Source organism: Cyprinus carpio, chromosome A1, assembly GCF_018340385.1.
Source record: "Cyprinus carpio isolate SPL01 chromosome A1, ASM1834038v1, whole genome shotgun sequence".
NCBI classification, from domain to species: Eukaryota; Metazoa; Chordata; class Actinopteri; order Cypriniformes; family Cyprinidae; genus Cyprinus; species Cyprinus carpio.
This window is the reverse complement of record NC_056572.1, coordinates 34,825,528-34,850,223: the sequence shown is the minus strand read 5'-3', so window position 1 is coordinate 34,850,223 and position 24,696 is coordinate 34,825,528. Positions and strand designations below refer to the sequence as shown.

Here is a 24,696-nt window from a genome sequence, read left to right as displayed (position 1 = left end):
TAGTCATTCTCTGTTCTCTATTAACCAATATAAGAGACATTAATTTAATAATTAAAAGCAATAAGCCATTAAAATCAAAATAAAAGTAGGCTAATTAAAACTGTGCGAAAAGTACACATTATACATTGGAATTAAAGGCACTGTCAAAACATAACCCACATTTACAATAACTTCATGCCTAACACTCACATTTATGTGTATTTGTATTGTCTGCCGTGGTTAGCACTTGGTGCAGATGTGAAGGGGGAGGAGTTATATACGTGCGTCACGTTTAGTTGATAAAACACTTCCGCAAAGGATACACCAGTACTAGTTACAGTAATAATATTACTTTTTTTTGCAGTAACTAGTAGTGTAACTAATTACTAATAAGATTTCCATAATAATATTACAGTTACCATCCATAAATCAGCTAGTTACTTGCCCACCCAGATCCCATTTGCTCCCGATATAAATTATATTACTATAATTAAAAATCTCATGAACTTATGTGGTTTCTTTTGATAAAATACTTCATGAAATATTTGTGTAAAATTATAGCTACAAGCTACACATGACAATTAATACAACACTTTTACTTAAAAGTCGCTATCAGTCACCATTGAGTGTTTGTAAAAACTTCTGACTGCGATCCGATGTAGATTTTGGTCAAATGATGAGGCAGAAATATATTGTTAGTAACATTTTAGAAGAATTTTATGGGGATGTTACACAATTACAATTCCTGTGGGGCCTGAAGGAAAAATAATCTAACACTGTCGCCAGATAGGGTTGCACTTTATTTTAAAGGGTTCCTAATATGCTTTTTCACTTTTTCAACTTTAGTTAGTCTGTAATGTTGCTGTTTGAGCATAAAAAAAGATGTGCAAAGTTACAAAACTCAAAGTCCACTTCAAAAGGAGATATGTTATTTAACAGAAATCACTTTTCAAAAACTACAACGAACGACTCGTTTGGACTACAACGCATAATTTCCGGGATTTGTAATATCAATTTGATTTGATATTTTCCGGATTTGTGAGACCTGGTTGAGCTGCACTAGAGAAAGCAGCGAGTGTCAAAGACATGCTAGCTTTTCCAAGGCAGATGAACTTTGAGTGGTTACAATCATCTGGGTTTAAATCGCACTCAGATTGATTTTATTTTGACACATTGTTTATACTGAAGCTCGCAGCAGGTGGCTACGGTAAGGGGCGTGACATTTCCCGAGCAGCTGCCAATCACAACACACACTGCCCCAGCTAACCAATCACATCACATTTCGTATTGCAGAAGGCGGGCCTTCATTTGATACAGGAACTATTACTGACTATACTTATAGGGACTTTCATAGTAATACTTTTGAAAGGATTAACTAGTAACGAGTAATTAATTATATTTTTGGTGTAAGGAGCCCAACACTGTCTACAGCAGGTCATCCGGTAAAGAAATCTAGATTTCTACACAGCCGTTTCTGTCACTAGCATGGTGTGCGTGCAGTTACACGCACTGTCCTGTAGATGTCGCGTCAGGTCGGTGAGCTGCGGAGGTGTGGAGGAGCGGCGCTGTCCGCGGTGCTGATCGCTCACCCTTCAACTCTGACATGAGTGTTTTTCGCCATCTTTGATTCCACTTATAAAGGCCTCAGTGCTCAGTTCAGAAAACCCTGTTAAAACTAGCTCTTAGCAGAAAGAAAAATGCCACCTCAGATCTAAATGTGCTGTTTCACCTCAATCCCTTTTGTCTAGAACATTGTGAATCTTCCATTCGCATGCAACCCCATTAACACCTTCTGCAAGTCTTTCTCTCAGTTTGTCTTGTTGTCTTTGCATTGTGAATGCTGACTTACAGTTAATCACATTCATTCATTTTTATTTTAATTGTAATATAGGTATAGAAATCAAAGTGAATTATCAATTATTTAATCATTACATGCCCCTTTCTCTGTATTTATGTGAAATAGCTGGGTTAATTGTTGAATGAGTGCTGATGACTGTTTCGAGGAAGTCAACAATGTTAAAAAGCCATTTCTCACATCGGGGCATGTTGCACTTTTTTCAAGGCTCTTTCAGCAACAGCATAACCGTAAAAAGAAAGAAAAAGAGGAAGGAGAGCTATTTTCGCCAGTGACATGTGAATGTCACATTGACTTGAGTAGTTTTCAGTGAACTTTGCATACAGCAACTGTCATTTCCACATGACACTCAAACCCTGCAGATTCAAGCAAGGTAGGAGAAATATATATATATATATATATATATATATATATATATATATATATATATATATATATATATATATATATATATATATATATATATATATATATATCAGTACAAATACATGTTTTTCTACAGTTTCGGTATAGTTAGGTTATTAAATATTATATTTAAATATGCAAATACACTTCAGTCTGCAGTACATTTATGCCATAAATGTAACAAGCTTCGTAATGTCTTCCAGAATGTTCTGTCTTTTTTCTTCGATTTCTCTGCTTGTGATTCCTGGTGAGTCTGAACCTTAATCTTATTTCGACATGTTGAAGAAACCCATATCTGTCGTTCAGTATGTTTGCCTGTATTTCTGTGTTTAATGAAAGTTTAATGGGTATGGTGGGAATGTGTTTCTCGCATACTGTAGTTTTTCAGTTCTGCAATACTAGCACAGACAGCCTCAGTACTGCCTAGTGACAGATCAAATTAAACACTTCCTGGAAATACTGGTTAGTGCTGCCATTTTTGTGTTGTAAAGTTTATGTTATCCATAGAGCGGCATGTTAGACAATTTGGAATATAGAGAGGATGAGCATTATCAATGTCAATCTTTTATGTTGATTTTGTCCTTTTTTGTCTTCTGGCTGGTTACAGTAAGTAAAGCTGAGTAAATAAATGTTTTAATGAAGACTCCAGTAGCAGATGATGTAAGGCTGAGCACATCTTACTTTTAAACTGCATCTGTGTTGTAGATAAAAGTAAAAACAATTACACATAATAAAATACATTTTAAAATTTGTATTTTCCTATTTTATATGTTCCAGTGATCTGCAGCCAGAAATGGGAGGTTAAGTACTCCAATATGAAAAAATGTGCTCTAAAGGGTTCAACAATACATTTATCAGGCACTTACAAACACCCAAATCATCTCACAGTGACAGAGAAATTCTGGACTGTAAACCCATCTAAAGAAAAGAGTATCAATCTGATGAATCATTCAGATTACAGAGACAGAGTTCAGTTCTTCCAGAATAAAGAAGGAATGTTCTTTCTCAGTCTCAGTAATGTGACACATGAGGATGAAGGAATGTACTGCCTCAGAATCCTGACAGGAGTAGAAAAACAAAGATATCTGTTTTATCCTGGGATTGTGCTCAATGTGACAGGTACAGACAAACTATTTCACTCATCAGATTTTACCCTGTTCGTTTCATGTGTGTGTGTGTATATATATATATATATATATATATATATGTTTTCTCTGTGATATATATATATATATATATTTGTTATAAACATATATATGTTTTCTCTGTGATTTCAGAGCTCAGAGTGGAGATTCCTGCAGAGATCATGGAGGGAGAATCACCTGTTTTATTTTGTAAGACCACCTGTGACCTCTCAGGTAAAACAAACTTCACCTGGTATAAAAATGGCAAGCGTTTATCAGAAAGGATCGTCTCGGATCAGCTGTTGCTGCCGTCGGTCAGCAGTGATGATACGGGAAACTACAGCTGTGCAGTGAGAGATCAGAAACATCTGTCGTCTCCTGCCGTCACTCTCAGCGTCAGATGTACATCAAGACTTGATCTTCATATTAGCAAAATTCAGTCCAAACTGATCAAATGAAGAACTGTGAGGAGTAATTTTTATATTTTTCAGATCCTCCAAAGAGCGTCTCAGTGTCCATCAGTCCATCTGGTGTAATAGTGGAGGGAGATTCAGTGACTCTGAGCTGCAGCAGTGATTCAAACCCTCCTGCTCTGATCTTCAGATGGTTTAAGGAGAATCAAAGCTCAGCTGTTGGATCTGGACAGAGTTTCAGCATCTCCAGCTTTAACTCCAGTCACAGTGGACGCTTCTATTGTGAGGCTCAGAATAAACATGGATCTCAGAGATCAGAGTCTGTGTCTTTAATATCTGCAGGTATTAATATGATACTGTAGGCTCTTGATGAACTTTGTTATGAGCATCATGTAAAATGATGTTTCTCTTCACTCAGGCGGCCAGAAAACAGCACATTCTGCACATGTTCTGTACGCAGCTGCTGGAATCACATTGGACTAAAACCTTCTGCTAACACAGGGTCTAACAACTTTTTTTTTTTTTTTTCCCTGGATATATTTGGTATTTTTCTGGGATTTTTTTTTTTTTTTTGTAAATTTTTGACAAAAAATATTGAATGCAAGATTTAGTGATGATATGAGAAAATTGCAAGCAATTTTTAGAAGACCAGTCATTTTTAAGCTGGAAACACCAAGTTAGGGAAAGAATTAAGAACTAAAGCAGCTTTTCCATTTTCTTTTCAGGATTCTTAGATGATTAGGAAATTCAAAAGAACAACATTTATTTGAAATAGAAATTTGACCCCCAAAAGTTTTGAACAGTAATCCATTTTTTTAAATTAAGAAATTAATATTCAACACATATCTATAAACAAATAAAACATATATATATATATATATATATATGTATATATATATATATATATATATATATATATATATATATATATATTTTACAAATATTATAGTGTTTTAGTAGCTGTTGACTAGTGTGATCATATTTTTCGTAGTTGAAAATAAAAAAGTATTCCAGTACGTTTTACAAGAAAATATTATTTTATATACTTTTAAGTCAATATGTTACTTGCTGTTTCTTTGTAATTGTTTGTGAAGTTCACTAGAAGGGACATTTTTGTTGACCCTTTTTTCTTCTCTTTGGTAGGAAAACAGGAAACTCCGGCGTCCGAGGTGATGTTTCAAAACAGGCAAGTCTAGAACAACGTCTATTTTAGTGCATTTTTCACATAATTGTGATCACAATGGGATTATCCGGACTGTGTGTGTTTATTCAGGAAAACAACAGCACAGCTGTGACTGATCAGATGACCACACATGCTTCAAAAACCGGTGAACCGAATGATTTAATGTATGGCAGTGTCTCTCACAAGAAACCCAGAAACCAGCAGAGAGCTGGAGATGAAGACGAGGTTCAGTACGCCAGCGTCCAGCACCACAGAAACACCAGGAACGTGACTGTGGAGGACGGATGTCAGTATGGAGATGTGAGAGATCACCGTCCAGCTGTTTCTGCGGGGTGAGACACACTTCATGATGTCCTGCGTCACGAGTCATAAGGTTGAAGATGTGAACAAACATAAACTCTCCAGTTTTTCTTAAGAAAATGAGACACAGGTAGTTTAGAGGAACAAGGTTTCATGGGTCCACATTAATCTGGTTCATCTTATTTTGTCTTTTTCATTCTTATTTAACAGATCAAATGCTGAAAGTGCGGATGATTCCTCTGTGATTTACAGCAGCATTAAAGTTGCATGAAGAATTGTAGCATGTGACCACTGAACATGCTCCTCCCTTTTCCTCCATTGAAGTAGGCATGAAATAGAAGTTGCAACTAAAAAGTGATTCCGCTTAACAAACAAGGCTTTATTTTAACCATTGGATATAAATGGATGGATGGTTCACAGTAAGATGCATTAAGAAACAAGTATAGGGTCAATTTTAATTTTTCATTTGTGTCTAAATGTGCTTGTGTGACCGTGTGCAGTGACTTTAAATACAAACATTTGTGTGAGAAACAGGAAGTGTAACTAAAAGCTGTAAGCAAGCCTAAGCAAAATATCGATTTCTGAAAGGAGGAAAGGCTTCATTACACTGAATAAACTGCTTTTGTGAGGAACCTTAAGTTAACTATTTAATGAATCAAAATCCTATCAGCTAATCTTTGCCATTATATGTTCGTTTTTTTCTCAAAGCAAACATGTTTCACATATTCTCACACAAATTTTTAACAATAGTGGGGATGATGCTTTTATTTGCCTTTAAAGGATGCATGCATGTTTTTGAGCTCTTCGTGTGTTGTTTGAAACTCTATATTGTATATATTTCTAAAGTCGAATTGACTTGTTGAGAAGAGGGTGCAAATACAGAGAAAGAGGAAGGCCGGCGTTCATTTTAGATGTGATACTCATTAACAGTTCAGCAGTTTAACACTTCCCGTCATGCCGCTGTTATCATTTGTCATCTGTGGCCATTCACTGTGAGACTGAGAGTTTATACTGTGTTATAACTGTGTAGAAAGGATTGAGTAAACAATAAAATAAAGTATATTGTGTGTTTGGTGAATGTTGGTTTGGTTTATTATATGAGTTTAATAACTTTTGTTGATCCTGTAAAAATAAATACGAGTGAAGCTCTTTAAACCGGTGCTTCTCAATGGGGGCCCCAGTGATCCTCCAGGCCTGTAGTAAGTGTGCAGTCGGGTCAAAGCTCCAAGGTACTGCTCAAACAATTGTTGTGAAAGTAAAGGGGTACAAAAATTGAGTTTTTAAGTTTCTCCTGAAGGCAACTACTTAATAAAAAATAGCTATTTTTTGATATTATAAGCAGAGTTGTTAAAGTTGAGGTGGTGGATGTATGCCAGAAGTATTGTAACGTAAGGATATTTATCCTCAAGTTGTGATTGACAGATTTTTTTTTTCCATTACACTTTGTATTTATGTGGCATATCTAGAGCGAATTGTTATATGAAGTTGATATTAACAAATGCTCTACACTGAAGGTGTTGCATGCTGCTCACAACCTCTGCAAAGGCAGCACTAAAACAGAAAGATAAAGAGGAAGCGACGAACAGAAGTGTTATGTTCTCCGGCGGGTGCCACACCTTTAGTTAAGGATTAAATCTATTAAGTAAGCCATATTTATTCTGAACTAAACACACATTCACATTATAAGTTTGTAGTGGCCTTTTTTTCACATTTGTAGCAGGTGCCTAAATTTACAAAAGCAGTAACATAGTTTATTGAGACGCAGACAAAAATAAGTGCTAATAAATAGTATATTACTACTGTTTCTCTTCTGTTGATACACTGAGCAGCCATATTGGATTCTGAGTTGGAGTTGTTGCGATTCCTCCAGGATTCTGAGTCGAAATTCTGAAAGGGAGAGGGTGTTCTAGTTAACAGTTTGTACTGGGAACTCAGAATTTCCAGCTTCTGAGTACAAATGGAAAGCAGCATTAGTCAGTGTGGCCACTAGAAAACTACAACAACAACAGCTGGAATGTGAAAACATTTATTTCATTTATAATTGATTTTCTTCTTAAATGATAAGCATTAATATGCTTGTAAAAACAGAAGCATTGGGAAAAGCTCATGTCTAAGTCAGGTAAAAACATAATAATCGGTCATTTGTTTGAGTGACTTGGAAATCATACTGAAGGTTTAAATCTGTCTTTATATATATATATATATATATATATATATATATATATATATATATATATATTTCAGGGGTTGATGGGGCGTATATGTGTTTGAATTAAAGGTCTTACCGCTAAAAATATTTTTTGGTTTGGTTTGTTATCTCTCAATATCATTGTCATTAGGTCAAAACGTTTTTTTTTTTTTTTTTTTTTTTTTTCTGAGTTTCAACATACATGTTTCTTGGAACTCTTACATCATCATCATCATTATACGATAAGAGAGGAAAGAGAGAAAAAAAGACAATGCAACATGACCAATGCAATTAGTTTTTTCAGTGCTGTTTATCAGTGTCTTTTAGTTTACAGTGGTTGAATCAGGATCTTATTCTACAGTTTCTTTTACAACAACTGAAACATTCATGACACTGACATTTAGTATCTCAGCAGAAAGACTGCTATCTTACTAACTCACACCTATGTCCATATATCTAATGATCAGGGAAGTTCAATAAGTGTGTGTGTGTGTGTGTGAGAGAGAGAGAGAGAGAGAAAGAGAGAGAGGAATACTAAGAAACAGAGGAAGGTTAACATTCACTGTGTGCTCTTGTTAAGCTGCTTGTTGATTTATATTTCAACGTGGAAAAAAAGATTCATTCCAACACAGTAAGATCATTTTACCTTTTTTTTTTCTATTTACTGTATATGAGATAGGACAGAGTTGACTGAGGCATATGCAAAAGTCTTTGGTAATTGTTGGTTCACAGAGCCCATTTAAATAATAAATGGTTCTGTATGCAGATAAAGCTTTATCTCATGTCATAATTTTCAGAATTCACTATGTTGACATCTCTCACGATGTCTCTTCTGAACTTAGTGATCATCACTGCAGGTGAGTGTTCATAGTTTAAGAGTCGCTACAGAGATATTCACTGCAGAGGATTCATTAGCGAGCAAATGATGTAATGCTAAATATCTCCAAATCTTTATGAAGAAATAAACTTGTCTAAATCTGGGATGGCCCGAGGGTAAATTTTCATTTTTGGGCAAACTATTCTTTTCAAAGCCTGACTAGTGAACATGCCCTGTTCTCTAACTTCTGTTCCTGGTTATGAGATCAAACAGTCAATTGGACTAAACTTACTGTAACTGATGGAAAACCACCTGACCTGTGTTTAGAACCAGAATATAGAGGAAGAGTTCAGTGAATATAAACACTTACAGAATCACTTTGTTGAATGTTGAACAGAAGCTGATGAACACATCTACTGCAGAGATGCATTGAATGAAGAGAACTGGACTTTAACAGCGACTCCTGGAGCTCAGCTTAATGTCACAGGTACAAAGAAATGAAGCCAATTTATGTAACTTACATGCTTAACGTTGTTCAACCAATGATGTAATAACATAGACTGAAGGTGATGGTGAGTTGTTGTTGTTGTTCTGTCAGATCTGCAGGTGGAGACACAGCAGAGTGTAAAAGAGGGAGATTCAGTCACTCTGACATGTAACAGCAGCTGCTCTCTGCCTCAAAAAACAACATTCATCTGGTACAAGAACACACAGAGATTAACTACAGGAACCATGAAAGAGAATCAGCTTCAGCTGCAGTCAGTCAGTCGTGATGATGCAGGAAACTATCAGTGTGCTGTTTCAGGATATGAACATCTGATCTCTCCACCTGTTTATTTTAATGTAATATGTGAGTATAAGCTGATTCATTAATATTAGTGAAATATTTCATAGATTTTTCAGGTTCGATTATTCAGATTTTTGTTAGATAATTTTGGGCTCAATCATGCAAACTGCACGACATCTTTGTTTATTAGACATGGTTCATTCTTATTGATGCCACAGCCATATCCCCCTGCAGCCCACTGAAGCTAAGCAGGGTTGAGCGCGGTCAGTACCTGGATGGGAGACCTCCTGGGAAAACTAGGTAGCTGTTGGAAGAGGTGTTAGTGAGGCCAGCAGGGGGTGCTCACCCTGCAGTCTGAGTGGGTCCTAATGCCCCAGTATAGTGATGGGGACACTATACTGTCAAATACACCGTCCTTTGGATGAGATGTTAAACCGAGGTCCTGACCCTCTGTTGTCACTAAAAATCACTTTTCATAAAGAGTAGGGCTGTATCCCCGGTGTCCTGGCCAAATTGACGCCTAGGCCCTTGTCAGTCATGGCCTCCTAATAATCCCCATCCACTTGACTGGCTCTATTATTCTCTCTCCTTTCCACCTGTAGCTAGTGTGTGGTGAGCCGCACTGGCGCCGTTGTGCTGTGGTTGCTGACGCATCATCCAGGTGGATGCTGCACACTGGTGGTGTTTGAGGAGAGACCCCCCCACACACATGATTGTAAAGCACTTTGGGTGTACAGCAACACACAATAAAGTGCTATATAAATGCATCATTCATTCATTCATTCATTAATGTAAGAATTTGTAAAAATAAATGCATGAATCAAGAATGCATGAATCGGTGTTTAGAGACCCTCTTTATAAGATATAGTTATTGATTTTCACTATTTGTTGATCGGTGTAAGGTAGTTTTTTTTTTCTCAATGTGTCGGAAGGACTTTTATTGGACAAAAGTTGTGTACTCTGTACTTGACGGTCGGTCTGTGTGAACTGGATGCGGACATGTGCATGTCCAGTGACAGCTGAACTATCGAGTGACAAACTATGCTATACATCTAGTTTGCCTCTGTTTTTAAAAGTAGAGATACCTCGTCTGTATTTGAAAAAAAATACAGAGCGTCATTTGTCCTATGCAGAGCATCAAAGGTCTGTTTTTAACATGTTTGCAGCGTTGAGCAATGTAGCCGATCAGATTTATCTGTTGATTTCTTGAACTCAGTGGCCAATCAGAGGCATTTAAGTTGGATTTCATGCTGAAAATGCCAGAGTTTTTGTCCAGTGCTGGGTTCTGCACACAAATCATAAAGTATAGACAGGATGTAGATCAGAGATTTATTTTATTCATTATCATTATCTCAGGGTGCCAAAGTATTGTTAGTAACTGGAGCGATCCCTATCGAAATGGTCTCTCACATTGCATTTATGATACTTGGGAAAATGATATACTATAGCGGTGTGCTATAAATGAAGAACAGAAGCCATTCTGTGAGCTCAGCTCTAGGGCGCTACCATGAGGGCCCTAAGAAACATAGGCTAACTAGAGAGGCTTGGGCCACCAGCCGGAAAACTCATTCAAGACCACTTACTAGGGGTGCAAGACCATTGAACCATTGGTAAGCCCTGCCCCCCTTACTTACAGTTGCTAACTTGGACAAACAAACAGAGTTTTAACCAGCATTTAACCAGCTTAATATGGAGAGGCACTGAAATGTAGACCTTTGTTTATGTGTTTTTGACCTACACTGTACATGACGTGAGAACTCACTAACTTAGAAAACATTAGCTAGTTTTAGCCAGAGATACCTTGCGGCACAAGATGACATAAACGTTCTGCTTGAGCAGATGAAAATTGTAACTTAATGAGTGTATGACAGCCAGAAAATTAATGTTTTAGTCGTCATTGGGATTGGGGTTAAATGCTTCGGGACGTTTTGCTCCGTCTTATTTGGGTTTAGTAAAATGGAATAAAATAAATTCCATTGCCCATCCTCTCAGGATACATGGAATCAGTGTTAGAAGAACCCCAGGCACATCGTTTTGCCATTTTTGTTGCATAAACATCATCAAACCTATGAAAGCTTCGGATATTTAAATTTTTCTCTATGGTACTGAAACCTAAAGATGTCTGCGTTCCGGTCCCTGTGCAACTGATACTTTACTGCCATTGGCTCATCTGCATTCAAGGGGAGGAGCTTACCGATAGGTCAATTAAGTGGTCAAGATCCGTGCCTGAAGGGCAGGGAAGTCTAAGTTATAAAACCTAGCATATATGCCCAATGAAAACTCTGCTGGACCAAGCCCAGGAGGAGTTCATCCCCCAAGTGGAGTGGGGCTTCACTCCAATGGAGCACTCAGAACCCATTTAGTCATAAGCCAGGGCTATTGCATCAACTATCCAGTGGGGTAATCTCTGCTTTGTAACTGGCAGCCCATTAGAGCGGCCTTTAAAACACACAAAGAGCTGCTCTGACTGCCAAAATTAGCTTGAGGGCACCACAGTCCTGAGGGCCTGGACCAGGCAAAGTAAGTTCCCTGCTTGTCCTCAAAGGGAGGAAGAGCCAACAGAGCGATGACCTGTGCTCTGAACGGAGTAGAGAGCACCTTAGATACATAGCTTAGCTTGGGTTTGTTTGGCCCAAACTACAAACAGGAAGCGCTCACCAATAGCGCTTGCAAGTCAACCACATGCCTGACTGTTGTGAAAGCTAGCAGCAGGGCGGTCTTAAGTGACAAGGGTTGTAAGTTGGCCACATGGAGCAATTAAAAACGGATGGCCTTGAAGGGTCCTAAAAGCCCATTCACACCAATAACATGACTAAAAACATAACTATATTAGCATCCACACTAGTGGACAATATTGTCCTTGCTGTGAACAGGACTTAAGGACCCTAGACAGGTCCCAACTAGGAACAGTATGAGGATGAGGCAGATAAAGTCTCCTGGCTCGGTACCTTTATGACCGTATGACCGAATCACAATGCAGATATCGGTGCCTTATTTCAGTACCACTTAAATGCCTGAGCTGTCGATTCAAATATTTGCCCTCTGGTGCTCCAAAACAGATGCAAGAAGCATAATCACCACACATGATTGCTATTAAAAATTATATTGCATTCATGTGATGTCAGAATAATCAGAAGAATCATTTCCTGACTGAGAAAATTCTCGTGAACCCAAGTCGGAAAGCTCTAATAATAGAAATCCAAAACGTCTTTGTAGTAATATTAGTGTCCATGTTGTTTTCACATTCAGTACAACTCTGGAAATGAGAGCATCCGAGGAGAGCATGAATGCAGCAGTTACACTTGCTTTGATGGCAGCAGGTAGTCTACCTAGCTAGCTATATTAAACATGCTTAATCTAAAGCTAAGCTAAACATCCCGTAAAGTTTTATATTTCATGCTGCGAAGAGGACCAACAGTCACGTACATGCATGCAAAGTTTTCGGAATGACATCCACATATAAATGCAGGATTCACTCTCGAAAATTTTAATGACTGACATAGTGATAACCATATCACTGCATGTGACAAAAATAGACGTCAGAATAGATGTTCATTAAGGCTGGAGAACCATCAAGCATCTCAGAAGCACCCTCAGTGGTTTAATTCTGGAAACTAAATCTGCTGGTCTCCAAGATATCGGCAACAGCATCAACCAAAGAACAAACAAACAAACAAACAAAAAACATTTTGGTTAACTAATTTTCACCTTTCTGATTTCATCACTCAAATTTCTTTTGATTTCTACAACACTTCAGTAATTGTTAACAATGATAAGGGAAGGTCATGAGATAAATAACGTAATTATTCTCATCATTTAAATATATTTAATCTAGATCCTCCCCAGAGCGTCTCAGTGTCCATCAGTCCATCTGGTGTAATAGTGGAGGGAGATTCAGTGACTCTGAGCTGCAGCAGTGATTCAAACCCTCCTGGAGATTTCACCTGGTTTAAAGGAGGACAGTATGCTGGATCTAGAAGAATCTACAGCGTCTCAAACATCAGCTCTGATCACAGTGGAGAATACAAGTGCAGATCCAGAAATAAACATGGAGTGAGATACTCTGATGTAGTGATACTGAATGTGATGTGTAAGTGAACAAGAACTGAGAACAGATCCTCTAGTTCCAGTGTTTTATTAGTCGACGACACATTTCATTTCTATTATAGATGCTCCAAGAAATGTTGTGGTGGCCCTTAATTCATCTGCTGAAATAGTGGAAGGAGGTTCAGTGACTCTGACCTGCAGCAGTGATTCAAACCCTCCTGGAGATTTCACCTGGTTTAAAGGAGGACAGTATGCTGGATCTCAAAGAATCTATGGCATCTCAAGGATCAGCTCTGATCACAGTGGAGAATACAAGTGCAGATCCAGAAATAAATATGGAGAGAAATACTCTGATGTAGTGATACTGAATGTGATGTGTAAGTGAACACTGGCGCAAGAACTGAGAACAGATCCTCTAGTTCCAGTGTTTTATTATTGTCGACGACACATTTCATTTCTATTTTAGATGCTCCAAGAAATGTTGTGGTGGTCCTTAATTCATCTGGTGTAATAGTGGAAGGAGATTCAGTGACTCTGAGCTGCAGCAGTGATTCAAACCCTCCTGGAGATTTCACCTGGTTTAAAGGAGGACAGTATGCTGGATCTAGAAGAATCTACAGCGTCTCAAACATCAGCTCTGATCACAGTGGAGAATACAAGTGCAGATCCAGAAATAAACATGGACTGAGATACTCTGATGTAGTGATACTGAATGTGATGTGTAAGTGAACAAGAACTGAGAACAGATCCTCTAGTTCCAGTGTTTTATTATTGTTGATGAGACTTTTCATTTCTATTTTAGATGCTCCAAGAAATGTTGTGGTGGCCCTTAATTCATCTGCTGAAATAGTGGAAGGAGATTCAGTGACTCTGAACTGCAGCAGTGATTCAAACCCTCCTGCTCTGATCTTCAGCTGGTTTAAAGAGAATCAAAGCTCAGCTGTTGGATCTGGACAGAGTTTCAGTATCTCCAGCTTTAACTCCAGTCACAGTGGACGCTTCTATTGTGAGGCTCAGAATAAACATGGATCTCAGAGATCAGAGTCTGTTTCAGTCACTGTTAAAGGTATTTTCTATAAACACTCTTTCAGTTTTATCTCTCTCTAGTGTGAAATAATCTTCATGAACATCTTGTTTCAGGGACTCAGAGAGCTGCTCTACAAACAGTTACTGGGATTGTGGCAGGATTGATCTTCATCGTCATCATCATCATCATCATCATCGTGTTCATAAGGTTAGTGAAGTTCGTCTCGACACTAAATTTAATTTTTTTCAGTAAATTTCAAATATCTGCAAACTTTATCTTATTTTCTAGAGAATATTGACTTTTTCTTGCCTTTTAGTATTTTATTATTTATTTGATGTGTTTTAACACATTTTAATAGTCTTCTCCTGTTTTCAGTAGGAAGAGGCAGAGAGAATGTGGAACTGAAGATTTGAATCAAAAGCAGGCAAACACACACCTCCATCTTCAGCTGCAATATTTGATGATATTGTTGCACTGAGCTATAAATAAAAGACAATCTTTCTCTGTAGACGGCTGACTCGAGTGATGATACATACACAGCTCTGGATCCAGTGTCCAGAACATCTGCTGACATTTACAGCACGATCAGAGTCAGTAAATATCTCAAACACTTTTTACTCTCACATTCAGCAGATCCATATAAACACAGACTGTTCTGTTCATCTGTCTCTCACAGTCTGGTGACTCCAGAGCTCCTAATGACACCTACACGGCTCTCGATCTTCAGTCCAGATCGTCTGATTATGAGACTCTAGCAGTAACTTCAGCAGATCCACATTAAACTCTCCTCACAGTATTACTGCTCAGATGGAGATACTGATGCTCCTCAGAAACTCATAAATACCATATTTTGATACTTAGTTCATTATCAGTAATCTTCTTAAAACTTCTTGAAGTAAGAGTGTATACTGTAATCGAGCTTATAACAGTTTGCAGAAGTGTTTTTTTTCAGTCTTTCCTACAGTATATTGTACATTACACATTTTCATTACACTTGCGCTGCACTCACAAATAGGCTACATTTTAACCTGTGTATTTCTGTTTTTTAAAGTAACATTGCAATAATGTAGTTTAGTATGTCTTCACTGGAGGATTGAAGACGAATTATGTTATCTTCAAGCATCGTTTTCTGGTTAAACTCTGGACAATCTGTAACTGATTGTATTAAAGTTTCTAGCTGCTCTTATATCTGAGTGGATTTTGTTCTACTGTATCTTTATTAAAGTAGCCTAATAAAGTTTGACATCCAACATAAGCATTTCTCTCATATCTTCCATGTTTTTCATCATTCATGAAAGAATTATATATTAGAATATAAGGACAGAAGAAAAGAAGTGGTGAATATGAATACTGAGAATGGAAATAAACAGTACAGGTTTTGGGTCTGTTTTGAGTTGCTATCTACATATGAATATTTCTGGTTTCATGATTTATATTATCAATAGTTTGTACAATCCTACAGTTTATTTCTGGTTTAATGCGATGTATGAGGAAAGAAAGACTCTTTACTGTATCTCTTTATTACTGACTCTCTAGATAGGTGAAGTTTTAGGAAATCCTAAAGATGTTGCACTGTTAGAAACACTGTAGATGTTGTTACACATCCTCGTCTGTAGATGGTGTTTCTCAGTGACAGACACTAATGCTGAGTATTATTAAAGTTTGCATTAGAATACATTTGTAAGATAATTTTTTATGCGATCACCTTCTACTGTAAGTGAGTTTCAGAAAGCTGATATTCAATCTTAAGTCACGGGATTCATTTTCACCTCCAGTATATTGACGTTTTAGAGCAAAATAATCACATTTACATCATTTGGTCATCATTTACTCACCTTCCAAAGTGTTATGGCATTATGCTTTTGAAGTTTGACATCTCATTTTATACAAAGATTCAGAAATATATGTTTGTGTAATATTTGCTGTCATAAGCTTCATTGCTTCTGATCTCATCGAATGAATGATATAATAAACAGATAAAATAAATGTATATACTATGTACTTTTTAGTAATTACAATAACTGGGTAATAACTACATACTATCTCTGATCCTTCCCCTGAACCTAACCCTTACCCATGTAAGTTCTTTATGTCTTCCAGTAATTTCTGAAGTAAGTACACTTTGAGTAGTCTCTCTGAAAAAGGGGAACACAGATATTTTAAACATACAGACACGAACACTTGTTGCGTTTCCCTCAACTTCTGCATTACGAGTGGGTCAAAGAACTATTGAATTTTTACAAAATAACCAAGAAATGCATACCAACTAGCATATAACATCATTGCATTCTTTTTATACACAAAATTACCCATATTGTACTTGCTGACAAAACAAATAAACAGATGAGCATCAACTGGCATAAAACACTATATACATTCTGGTACACACAATAGTGTTGTCACGGTACCAAAATTTCAGTATTTGGTACCGATACCAGTGAAAATCCACGGTTCTCGGTACCAATTTTGGTACCAAAGCAAAACACAAAAATATGCTAAAAAACAAACAAAAAAAACAAACAAACAAACAAAAAAAAAAACACTTTTTATCACTAAAAATACAACCAATGCCATTCTTTATACTCATTTACAATTGTGTTTAAAGTTTTTCTACAAATAATATAATTATGAAAAACAGTAAACAAGTTTCCCAAATTTAATTTGTCTTTTAATTAATGAAATTTAAACACATTTTATTTTTTGTTAAATAAAGGGGATTTGCTATTAAAATTAAAACATGGAAGAAATATTGTGTGATTTATTAAAGTTTTATTTATTTTTTTCAACAGTAGTAGCAGTATCACATACATTCTACTTAATAATAGTAATATTTCTAGCAGAATGCCTTTATGTAAAAAATTAACTTTTATTTTGACGGGTTGCAGTGTTTCCCACAGCCTTATACTATACATATATATGTAAATTCATTTTCTGCCAGCAGGAGGCGCTTTTAGAGCGGGTGAGATACAGGATTCTCCGGTAACGGCTGCAAAGCAGCGCTGAGCTCACAAACGCTGCCTTATCAAGCATTACATGCTAAATGAAATGAAAATTAAATCGAAATTTTTCTAAATACAGTCGGTTTCCTTCTGAAATACAGTGATATAAAAACACCCGATCGCATCGGTTTTTGATTTTGAAACGTGCAGTGCTCATGTTTATTCAATGAACTCAAAGCCTTTTGGAAAATCTATTTGTGGCGGTCAGTTTTGATATTGTAATAAATCAATGTGTGGGCAACCCTGGTTTGCCGTGAATACCTTTAAATTGACACTGGTTTTACTCAAATGAAACGGTAAATTGCTTGTGAAGTGACTCAGAACAGTTCTGGTGATGTTGTTTAAGTATTTATGTCCTCATTGAGACGGCAGATGCTGAAATTACTGGAAGCGTCATGCGCTTCAGTCTATGTAGTAAACAAACCCGCACGTCTCTGCCATTCATTCATTCATTCATTCACACAAACACACACACACACACACACACACACAGAATATGGTGTTATTTCCCTGTCAAATGTCGAGAGCGCATTATTGTAGCGCGAAAGTACATTAATATAATACGCGAGCGCGAATCTCTCTCCTCAAGCGCGGAATATAATGTGCGGAGCGCGAATCTCTCAGATACACGTTGCTCTTGTAAGAATTTTCTCTGGGCTCGCTCAGAGAGTATGCCTGCACTTAAAACGTGTTCAGTGCAATCGCGAATCTCTCCTCTTCGCTTAAAATAAGCGTGTATGTGCTTAGACTGTGTCCCGTGCGTTCGTGCATGGCCAAGTGCTCTTCTTTTCGATTTCTTTCTCTTTGCTCTTGGCATAAATGCTCTTGGTTATAATCAATCACGCATTTTTATTTTTTTTTATCTAAAAAAAATCTCACAATGGGCATGGCACGTAATGTGAACAATGTGGTTGACAGTCTAGGTAATTTATATGTAAAATAATCCGATCGCCCTCTTCCCAGACATTTAGTTTTAAAACTTAAATGGTTTAAGGCAATCGGTTTCCTCAAACGGTTTGAGTAAACCTAAATTGTCAGGTTTTTAAGGATATCTGTTTACTCAAACGGTTTGAGTTACGTTACTTGTCGGGTTTTACAGTGTAAGATACATTTGAAATATTTAACATCAAAACAAATAAAACTGGTTACCCGAGATCGTCGATTCGGCGGATCCATCAAAGTCCCTCCAGAAAAAAGCGGATTTTTTTTGTGATTGTTGAGGGCAAAAATCCTTGATTTTGCGGCACGTTTTCTTAAAAAATGCAATGGAATATGCGGGATATTTTTGCAATTTTATGCGATGAAATTGTCGGAACTTGCAAAAACTGCGGTTTGATTAAAAAGAGAGAAAAAAAAGTGATTTCCTAGCCTAGGCTACTACCTTAATGTAAAGAGTCATTTCTTATTACTTGCTATGATAAGCAAGCATACTAAATCACAGAATATTTGTTCTCATTCTGTTTTATTTCAGACCTTAATTAACACATGGCTCAAACTTACAAAACATTGAGTCAAACAAGTTCTGTAGCTTTACAAAAGGAATATTCAGCAACTTCTATAAAAATGTATAAATAAAATATAAAAAAAAAAAATGTGTGCTTCCTGTTTTACAGAGGTAGCTATACAAAACAGACATCTTCTGTTAAATTAAGCGCTTCAAATGCACAAAGTGCAATCTCTTACTGCAACGTAAATTATTTTAAATTAAAATTATTAATTAAATTATTAATTATTAATTCAACGTAAATTTACATCATGGTTTCACCCAGGTTTCACCGCGGGGTTTGCAGATGATGTTCACGTCGTGGAATTACGTCACTTCATAAGGTTCCCATGGCAATGGGGGAAAATAATGGGGTTTTACTTTTGTGAAGTAAATGCAACATTTTTCAACTTTCTGCTAAGATATATGTGACTTTTTTGCAACAAAAATACAGGGATTATGAAATCATTTTGCTTGCTGAAATTGGCAATTTATGCGGCGAAAGTGCGGCGTATTTGAAAAAAAAATCCGACCCCCGCATAAATTTGCGGCCTTTAGCTGATTATGCATGAAATCAGGCGATCGCATAATCGCGTTTTTCTGGAGGGACTGAGTCTTGATTGAACTTCAGAGAACTTATTCCATGTGTTCCATGTGCGGTTCAATATCAACCAATAAGATTCCATGTACGATGTCGCGTTTTCATTTGTCATTCGTTGAAGCCTATTTCTGATTGGTTTTTGCCGTTTTGACAGCGTTTATGCCAAGAGCAAAGAGAAAGAAATCGAAGAGAAGAGTACTTGGCCATGCGCGAACGCACGGGTGACAGTCTAAGCACATACATGCTTATTTTAAGCGAAGAGGAGAGATTCGCGATTGCACTGAACACGTTTTAAGTGCAGGCATACTCTCTGAGCGAGCCCAGAGAAAATTCTTACAAGAGCAACGTGTATCTGAGAGCGTGCGCCCAGTTCCCACGTGCGAGCAGAGAGATTCGCGCTCCGCACATTATATTCCATGCGCGAGCAGAGAGATTCGCGCTCCGCACATTATATTCCGCGCGCGAGCAGAGAGATTCGCGCTCCGCACATTACATTCTGCGCGCGAGCAGAGAGATTCGCGCTCCGCACATTATATTCCGCGCACGAGCAGAGAGATTCGCGCTCCGCACATTATATTCCGCGCGCGAGCAGAGAGATTCGCGCTCCGCAGATTACATTCTGCGCGCGAGCAGAGAGATTCGCGCTCGCGCATTATATTAATGTACTTTCGCGCTACAATAATGCGCTCTCGACATTTGACAGGGAAATAACGCCATACTCAGAGACGTGCAGAACATGCAGGGTTCATATTTCAACCAACTTTTGCGGATTAACATTTACAGATACTGGTCCATATGGAGATTTGATTTGATTAAATTATGCTAACTTTGACAAATTCCGTGACTGTCCATATTAAAATGTAGGTTTCATTTTCATGACTGGATTTCGAGATTTCGAGATTACGTCCGCGTTTTCTGCTTCGCGGAAATCATAGCTCTGTATGCATCAAGAAGCGGGTTGACGGGGTACTCGGTACCACCTGTACTTATAGAAACCTGGTACCGTGACATTTTCATTTTTTTAGTACCGTCTTGGTTCCGAAGTACCGGGTCTTTTGACAACACTAACACACAATAAACAATGTAACGTTAGCTTGCACCTGTATGTGTGACAAAATACAGAAAATGCAGAATAAATCATATTACCTTAAATCAAAATGAACGTAATACTATTGTCTTGTTACCCTGTGTATTTAGACCCCTGTGTTTCAGTCTTTGTTTGCTGGTCGTTGTTTTGCTTGTGAATGGTTGTGTGTTTTTTGCTTTGTCTGGATTTCTCTGCCTTGTTTTTGCTTTGTTTAGATTCTTTTATCATTTTTGTTAATAAATTGTGCTGCATTTATATCCTCACCTCTTCCTTGCCTCACGCGTGACATTAATACTATCTGCTGTCAGTCTGGTGTGTAAGTGCTTGTGTTGTCTGTCAGAAACTGGCACTGAGTCACTTAAACACCATGTATTTGCTCATGTTTCTGATTGTGTAAATATAGTTGCGTAGCATCATTGCTTAAGTTAAACAAGAGTTTATGTCAAAAAGAGGATCTTGAACCTAAGAACTGTAAACCTTTATCTATTAAAAAATCTTGATGTCCTGCAGCCATGATGGGTATCTTTACAAAGCAATCACGTTTCACATATTCTCTCACAAAGATTTAACAAAAGTGAATTCTAAAGCTTATTTGTTTGGATCTGGAGACTTCTCTAGTTGTTCTTGTGTAGTTTAGATGGTGTCATGCATATGCAGGAAGAGGATTTTTTCACTGCAGATTCATTTGTGAAAACTGTCACTGACACATTAAGCTGCAGATATTTCTGTCATTTGGGTGTCGACGCTGAGACATTCACACTGCAGCACGGTAAGACCATTTTTACCATTATTTAACATGAGGTAAAATAATTCTGTAGGGCTACAACATATATTTGTAAAAATGTGGTGATGAGTTGAAGACATGTTGTAGATCCATACCCTGATAGCACAAGTACATCACGGAGACGTCTATTTGATGTCTGCGTTTACATCTGCAAGACGTGTTTTTTAGAGTGTTTGCTCATCTGCAGTATGTCTATTAGACGTTTCCTAGCAGATGTTAAATTGATGTTATAAAATGTCTTTAAGATGTTTATGATGTAGAATGCATTTAATACTGACATAAGATGTCTATCAGAGATTTGTTCACAGCAGTGCTTTCCAGATGAAGCGATCTTTAACAGACATCTTGCAGACGTACCTGTGCTATCTGAGTATGTTAATATTGTGTGAAGCTCTTTACATGAGGCCTGACATGAGAAACCTCCTCAGCGTGTCAAGCCTTCACTGAGCACTGAATTATTCAGAAATCATCACGACTTCTATCGATTATCAAGACAATAGAGTTTGAGATGTACATAGATGATGCTCATAATGTCATATCTGTCAGTTTTATGATTGCAGAAATCAGTATGGCGACATCACTCATTACGTCACTTCCTCTGATGTTCGTGATCATGACTGCGGGTGAGTCTTCAGCTACAGTCACTATACAGTCACTTTAACACTCTTTGAAAAGGTGATCGAGCTCTTCACACTTTGTAGCTTTTATGCTGACATGAGTGTTTTGCTGTCAGCTAACAAATAAAAATGGTCAAAATAAAAAGATACTTTTTGTGCATTGGTTCAAAACACCTGAAACACCACCTCATTTTCTCATATCTGTGTTTGGTGTTTCAGGGGGTGATGGTCAGCAGGATTGGGGAGTGAATTACAGCCCTTCATATGTTTGTGCATTAAAGGGATCAACAGTGAAAATATCCTGTGTTTTAAACTATCCACATGATCTTGAGGTCAGAACAGTCTTCTGGATCAAACCTACTGTAACTGATGGAGATCCACCGAACCTGTGTTTAGACTCAGAAAACAGAGTAAGAGTTCAGTGTGCACAGAGAAAATAATAACACTTACAGTATCACTCTGACAAATGTAACAGAAGCTGATAAACACATCTACTACTGCAGATTCATTACAAACAGAGGAACATGGACGGGGATTCCTGGAGCTCATCTGGACGTCACCGGTAGTGAACTCTCAGAAACACACCACACACACACACACACACACACACACACACACACACACACGCACGCACGCACACACACACACACACACACACACACACACACACACACACACACACACACACACATCAAGCACTTTATTATAACTGCATCTGTCATATGACATTCTTTCTTTATCTGAACACAAAAAGAGAAATGTCATAAAATGTCCTGATTGGTTGTTCATATAATGACTGTAAATTGTGACCTTCTTAATGCTTTAACAAAAGATGCGAAACTGTTTTAAAATAATGTGACTTTTGACTTACATTCCATGTGTTCAGGTGTCATTGCACATATGCAGACCATACAGAGAATCCACTTGGAATATACAACATGAGTTGCATGAGAATGATTTTGCATCCTGTTTTTAAAGCCTGAAGAAGGTCACCATTCACATTTAATTTCATCTGTTTAACTGAATATTGACTTGCATTATGTTAGAGCTGTACATTATTGTTATATGATATTATGTTGTTACCAGAAGAGATTAGTTTTTGTCTTCTGTCTTGACAGTCACATGTGATTGAAAGATATTAAAGGAAGAGATTAAAGGAAGTAATGCTAGATTATTTATTACTAGTTTCACTGAAACATGCATTGGCTGTAAAGCTTTGAAATTATTTTGTGTTGTGAAAAGTGCAATGCATGTAAACACAAATTGAACTGCTATTAAATGGATAATCTCAAGCAGAACATTTTTAACAATGTGTTCTGAAAAAGAAAGGAGGTCACATGACTTTAGAACAACAGCAGAGTGATAAATAATGAATAAATTTATTTATTTATTTTTTGAATAAAGTTTTTGGGTGAACTATCACTTTAAGATGATGATGAAATGGAGAAAGAGTTTTGGTTGTTGTTCTGTCAGATCTGCAGGTGGAGACACAGCAGAGTGTGAAAGAGAGAGAATCAGTCACTCTGACATGTAAAAGCAGCTGCTCTCTGCCTCAACAAACATTCATCTGGTTCAGAAACACACAGAGATTAACTACAGGAACCATCACAGAGAATCAGCTTCAGCTGCAGTCAGTCAGTCGTGATGATGCAGGAAACTATCAGTGTGCTGTTTCAGGATATGAACATCTGATCTCTCCACCTGTTAATCTTAAAGTAGAATGTGAGTACAAACTGATTCATTTACGTTAGTGAAATATTACATACTGTAGTTATTTCACACCAAGTTCGACATCAGATGAAATCTAAAAGAAATGAAAGATTCATGTATTTGAAAGACAAAATAATATTTGTCTTTACTGTGTTTCGTGTTTCAGGGGGTGATGGTCAGCAGGATTGGGGAGTGAATTACAGTCCTTCATATGTTTGTGCATTAAAGGGATCAACAGCGAATATATCCTGTACTTTAAAATATCCTAGTGGTTATAAGATTAAAACAGTCTTCTGGACCAAACCTGCTGTACCTGATGGAGATCCACCAAACCTGTGTTTAGTTCCACAAAAGAGCGGAAGAGTTCAGTGTGACAGTAAAAGTAAAGACACTTACAGTATCACTCTGAGAGATGTAACAGAAGCTGATAAACACATCTACTACTGCAGATTCATTACATACCTTCAGGCTGGAAAATGGACGGGGATTCCTGGAGCTCAGCTGGACGTCACATGTAGAGTTAGTGAACTATCAGAAGTACATCACATACAAACACACATTATGCAGCGGTCACCTGTTATTCCTGTAGCTCTAACAGTAGAGCACGGTGCTAGTAATGCTAAAGTTATGGGTTCAGTTCCCAGGAAATACATGAACTGATAGAATATTTACCTTGAATCAATGTAAGTCACTTTGGATAAAAGCATCTGCTAAATGCATAAACGTAAATGCTTCATTCTTCACTAGTTTCATTACTTTAAAGTTCCAATTGTTATAATGTTCAATTATGTTTTTATTAATCTAATAGTGAATCAGTGTTGTTGTTGTTGTTCTGTCAGATCTGCAGGTGGAGACACAGCAGAGTGTGAAAGAGAGAGAATCAGTCACTCTGACATGTAAAAGCAGCTGCTCTCTGCCTCAACAAACATTCATCTGGTTCAGAAACACACAGAGATTAACTACAGGAACCATCACAGAGAATCAGCTTCAGCTGCAGTCAGTCAGTCGTCATGATGCAGGAAACTATCAGTGTGCTGTTTCAGGATATGAACCTCTGATCTCTCCACCTGTTAATCTTAATATTGAATGTGAGTAATAACTAATTCATTAACATTAGTGAAATATTTCACATATTATTTTCAGAATGTTGTTCAGATTTCTTTGATAAATTCAGCCCAATCATACAGACTGCATGACATTTTTGTTTATTAAACTAAAAATATGTAAATCTGTGTTTAGAGATCGTCTTTATGAATCGTGGGTTGATAAATCAGTACATGTAATAATGTT

At 37.3% G+C, this 24,696-nt stretch overlaps 1 protein-coding gene and 2 long non-coding RNA genes across 6 annotated transcripts in view; all 3 read left to right on the top strand.

Moving 5' to 3' along the window:
* LOC109075907 (B-cell receptor CD22-like) overlaps window positions 1-15,380 on the top strand; it is a 57,614-nt gene extending 42,234 nt beyond the window's left edge. Inside the window, exons 1-10 of one of the 4 annotated variants that reach the window (XM_042764322.1) lie at window positions 7,660-8,751; window positions 8,863-9,114; window positions 12,887-13,141; window positions 13,221-13,475; window positions 13,565-13,819; window positions 13,901-14,164; window positions 14,239-14,332; window positions 14,501-14,549; window positions 14,635-14,715; window positions 14,802-15,380. In XM_042764322.1, coding sequence (XP_042620256.1) covers window positions 8,997-9,114; window positions 12,887-13,141; window positions 13,221-13,475; window positions 13,565-13,819; window positions 13,901-14,164; window positions 14,239-14,332; window positions 14,501-14,549; window positions 14,635-14,715; window positions 14,802-14,906 — 1,476 coding nt within the window. In that variant the 5' untranslated portion in view covers window positions 7,660-8,751; window positions 8,863-8,996 and the 3' untranslated portion in view covers window positions 14,907-15,380. Of the gene's footprint in view, window positions 1-3,854; window positions 3,912-7,659; window positions 8,752-8,862; window positions 9,115-12,886; window positions 13,142-13,220; window positions 13,476-13,564; window positions 13,820-13,900; window positions 14,165-14,238; window positions 14,333-14,500; window positions 14,550-14,634; window positions 14,716-14,801 lie in introns of those variants that run through there. The other 3 variants (XM_042764289.1, XM_042764307.1, XM_042764298.1) reach the window with 3 other exon arrangements.
* On the top strand, window positions 5,050-6,337 carry LOC109075911. The gene is made up of 2 exons (XR_002015290.2): window positions 5,050-5,291; window positions 5,470-6,337. It is a non-coding gene; the product is annotated as an uncharacterized LOC109075911 (long non-coding RNA).
* A 5,437-nt stretch (window positions 15,381-20,817) lies between the features above and the next one.
* LOC122146370 lies at window positions 20,818-22,101 on the top strand. Its single transcript, XR_006160933.1, has 3 exons — window positions 20,818-21,064; window positions 21,626-21,702; window positions 21,916-22,101. It is a non-coding gene; the product is annotated as an uncharacterized LOC122146370 (long non-coding RNA).
* The last annotated feature ends 2,595 nt before the right edge of the window (window positions 22,102-24,696 follow it).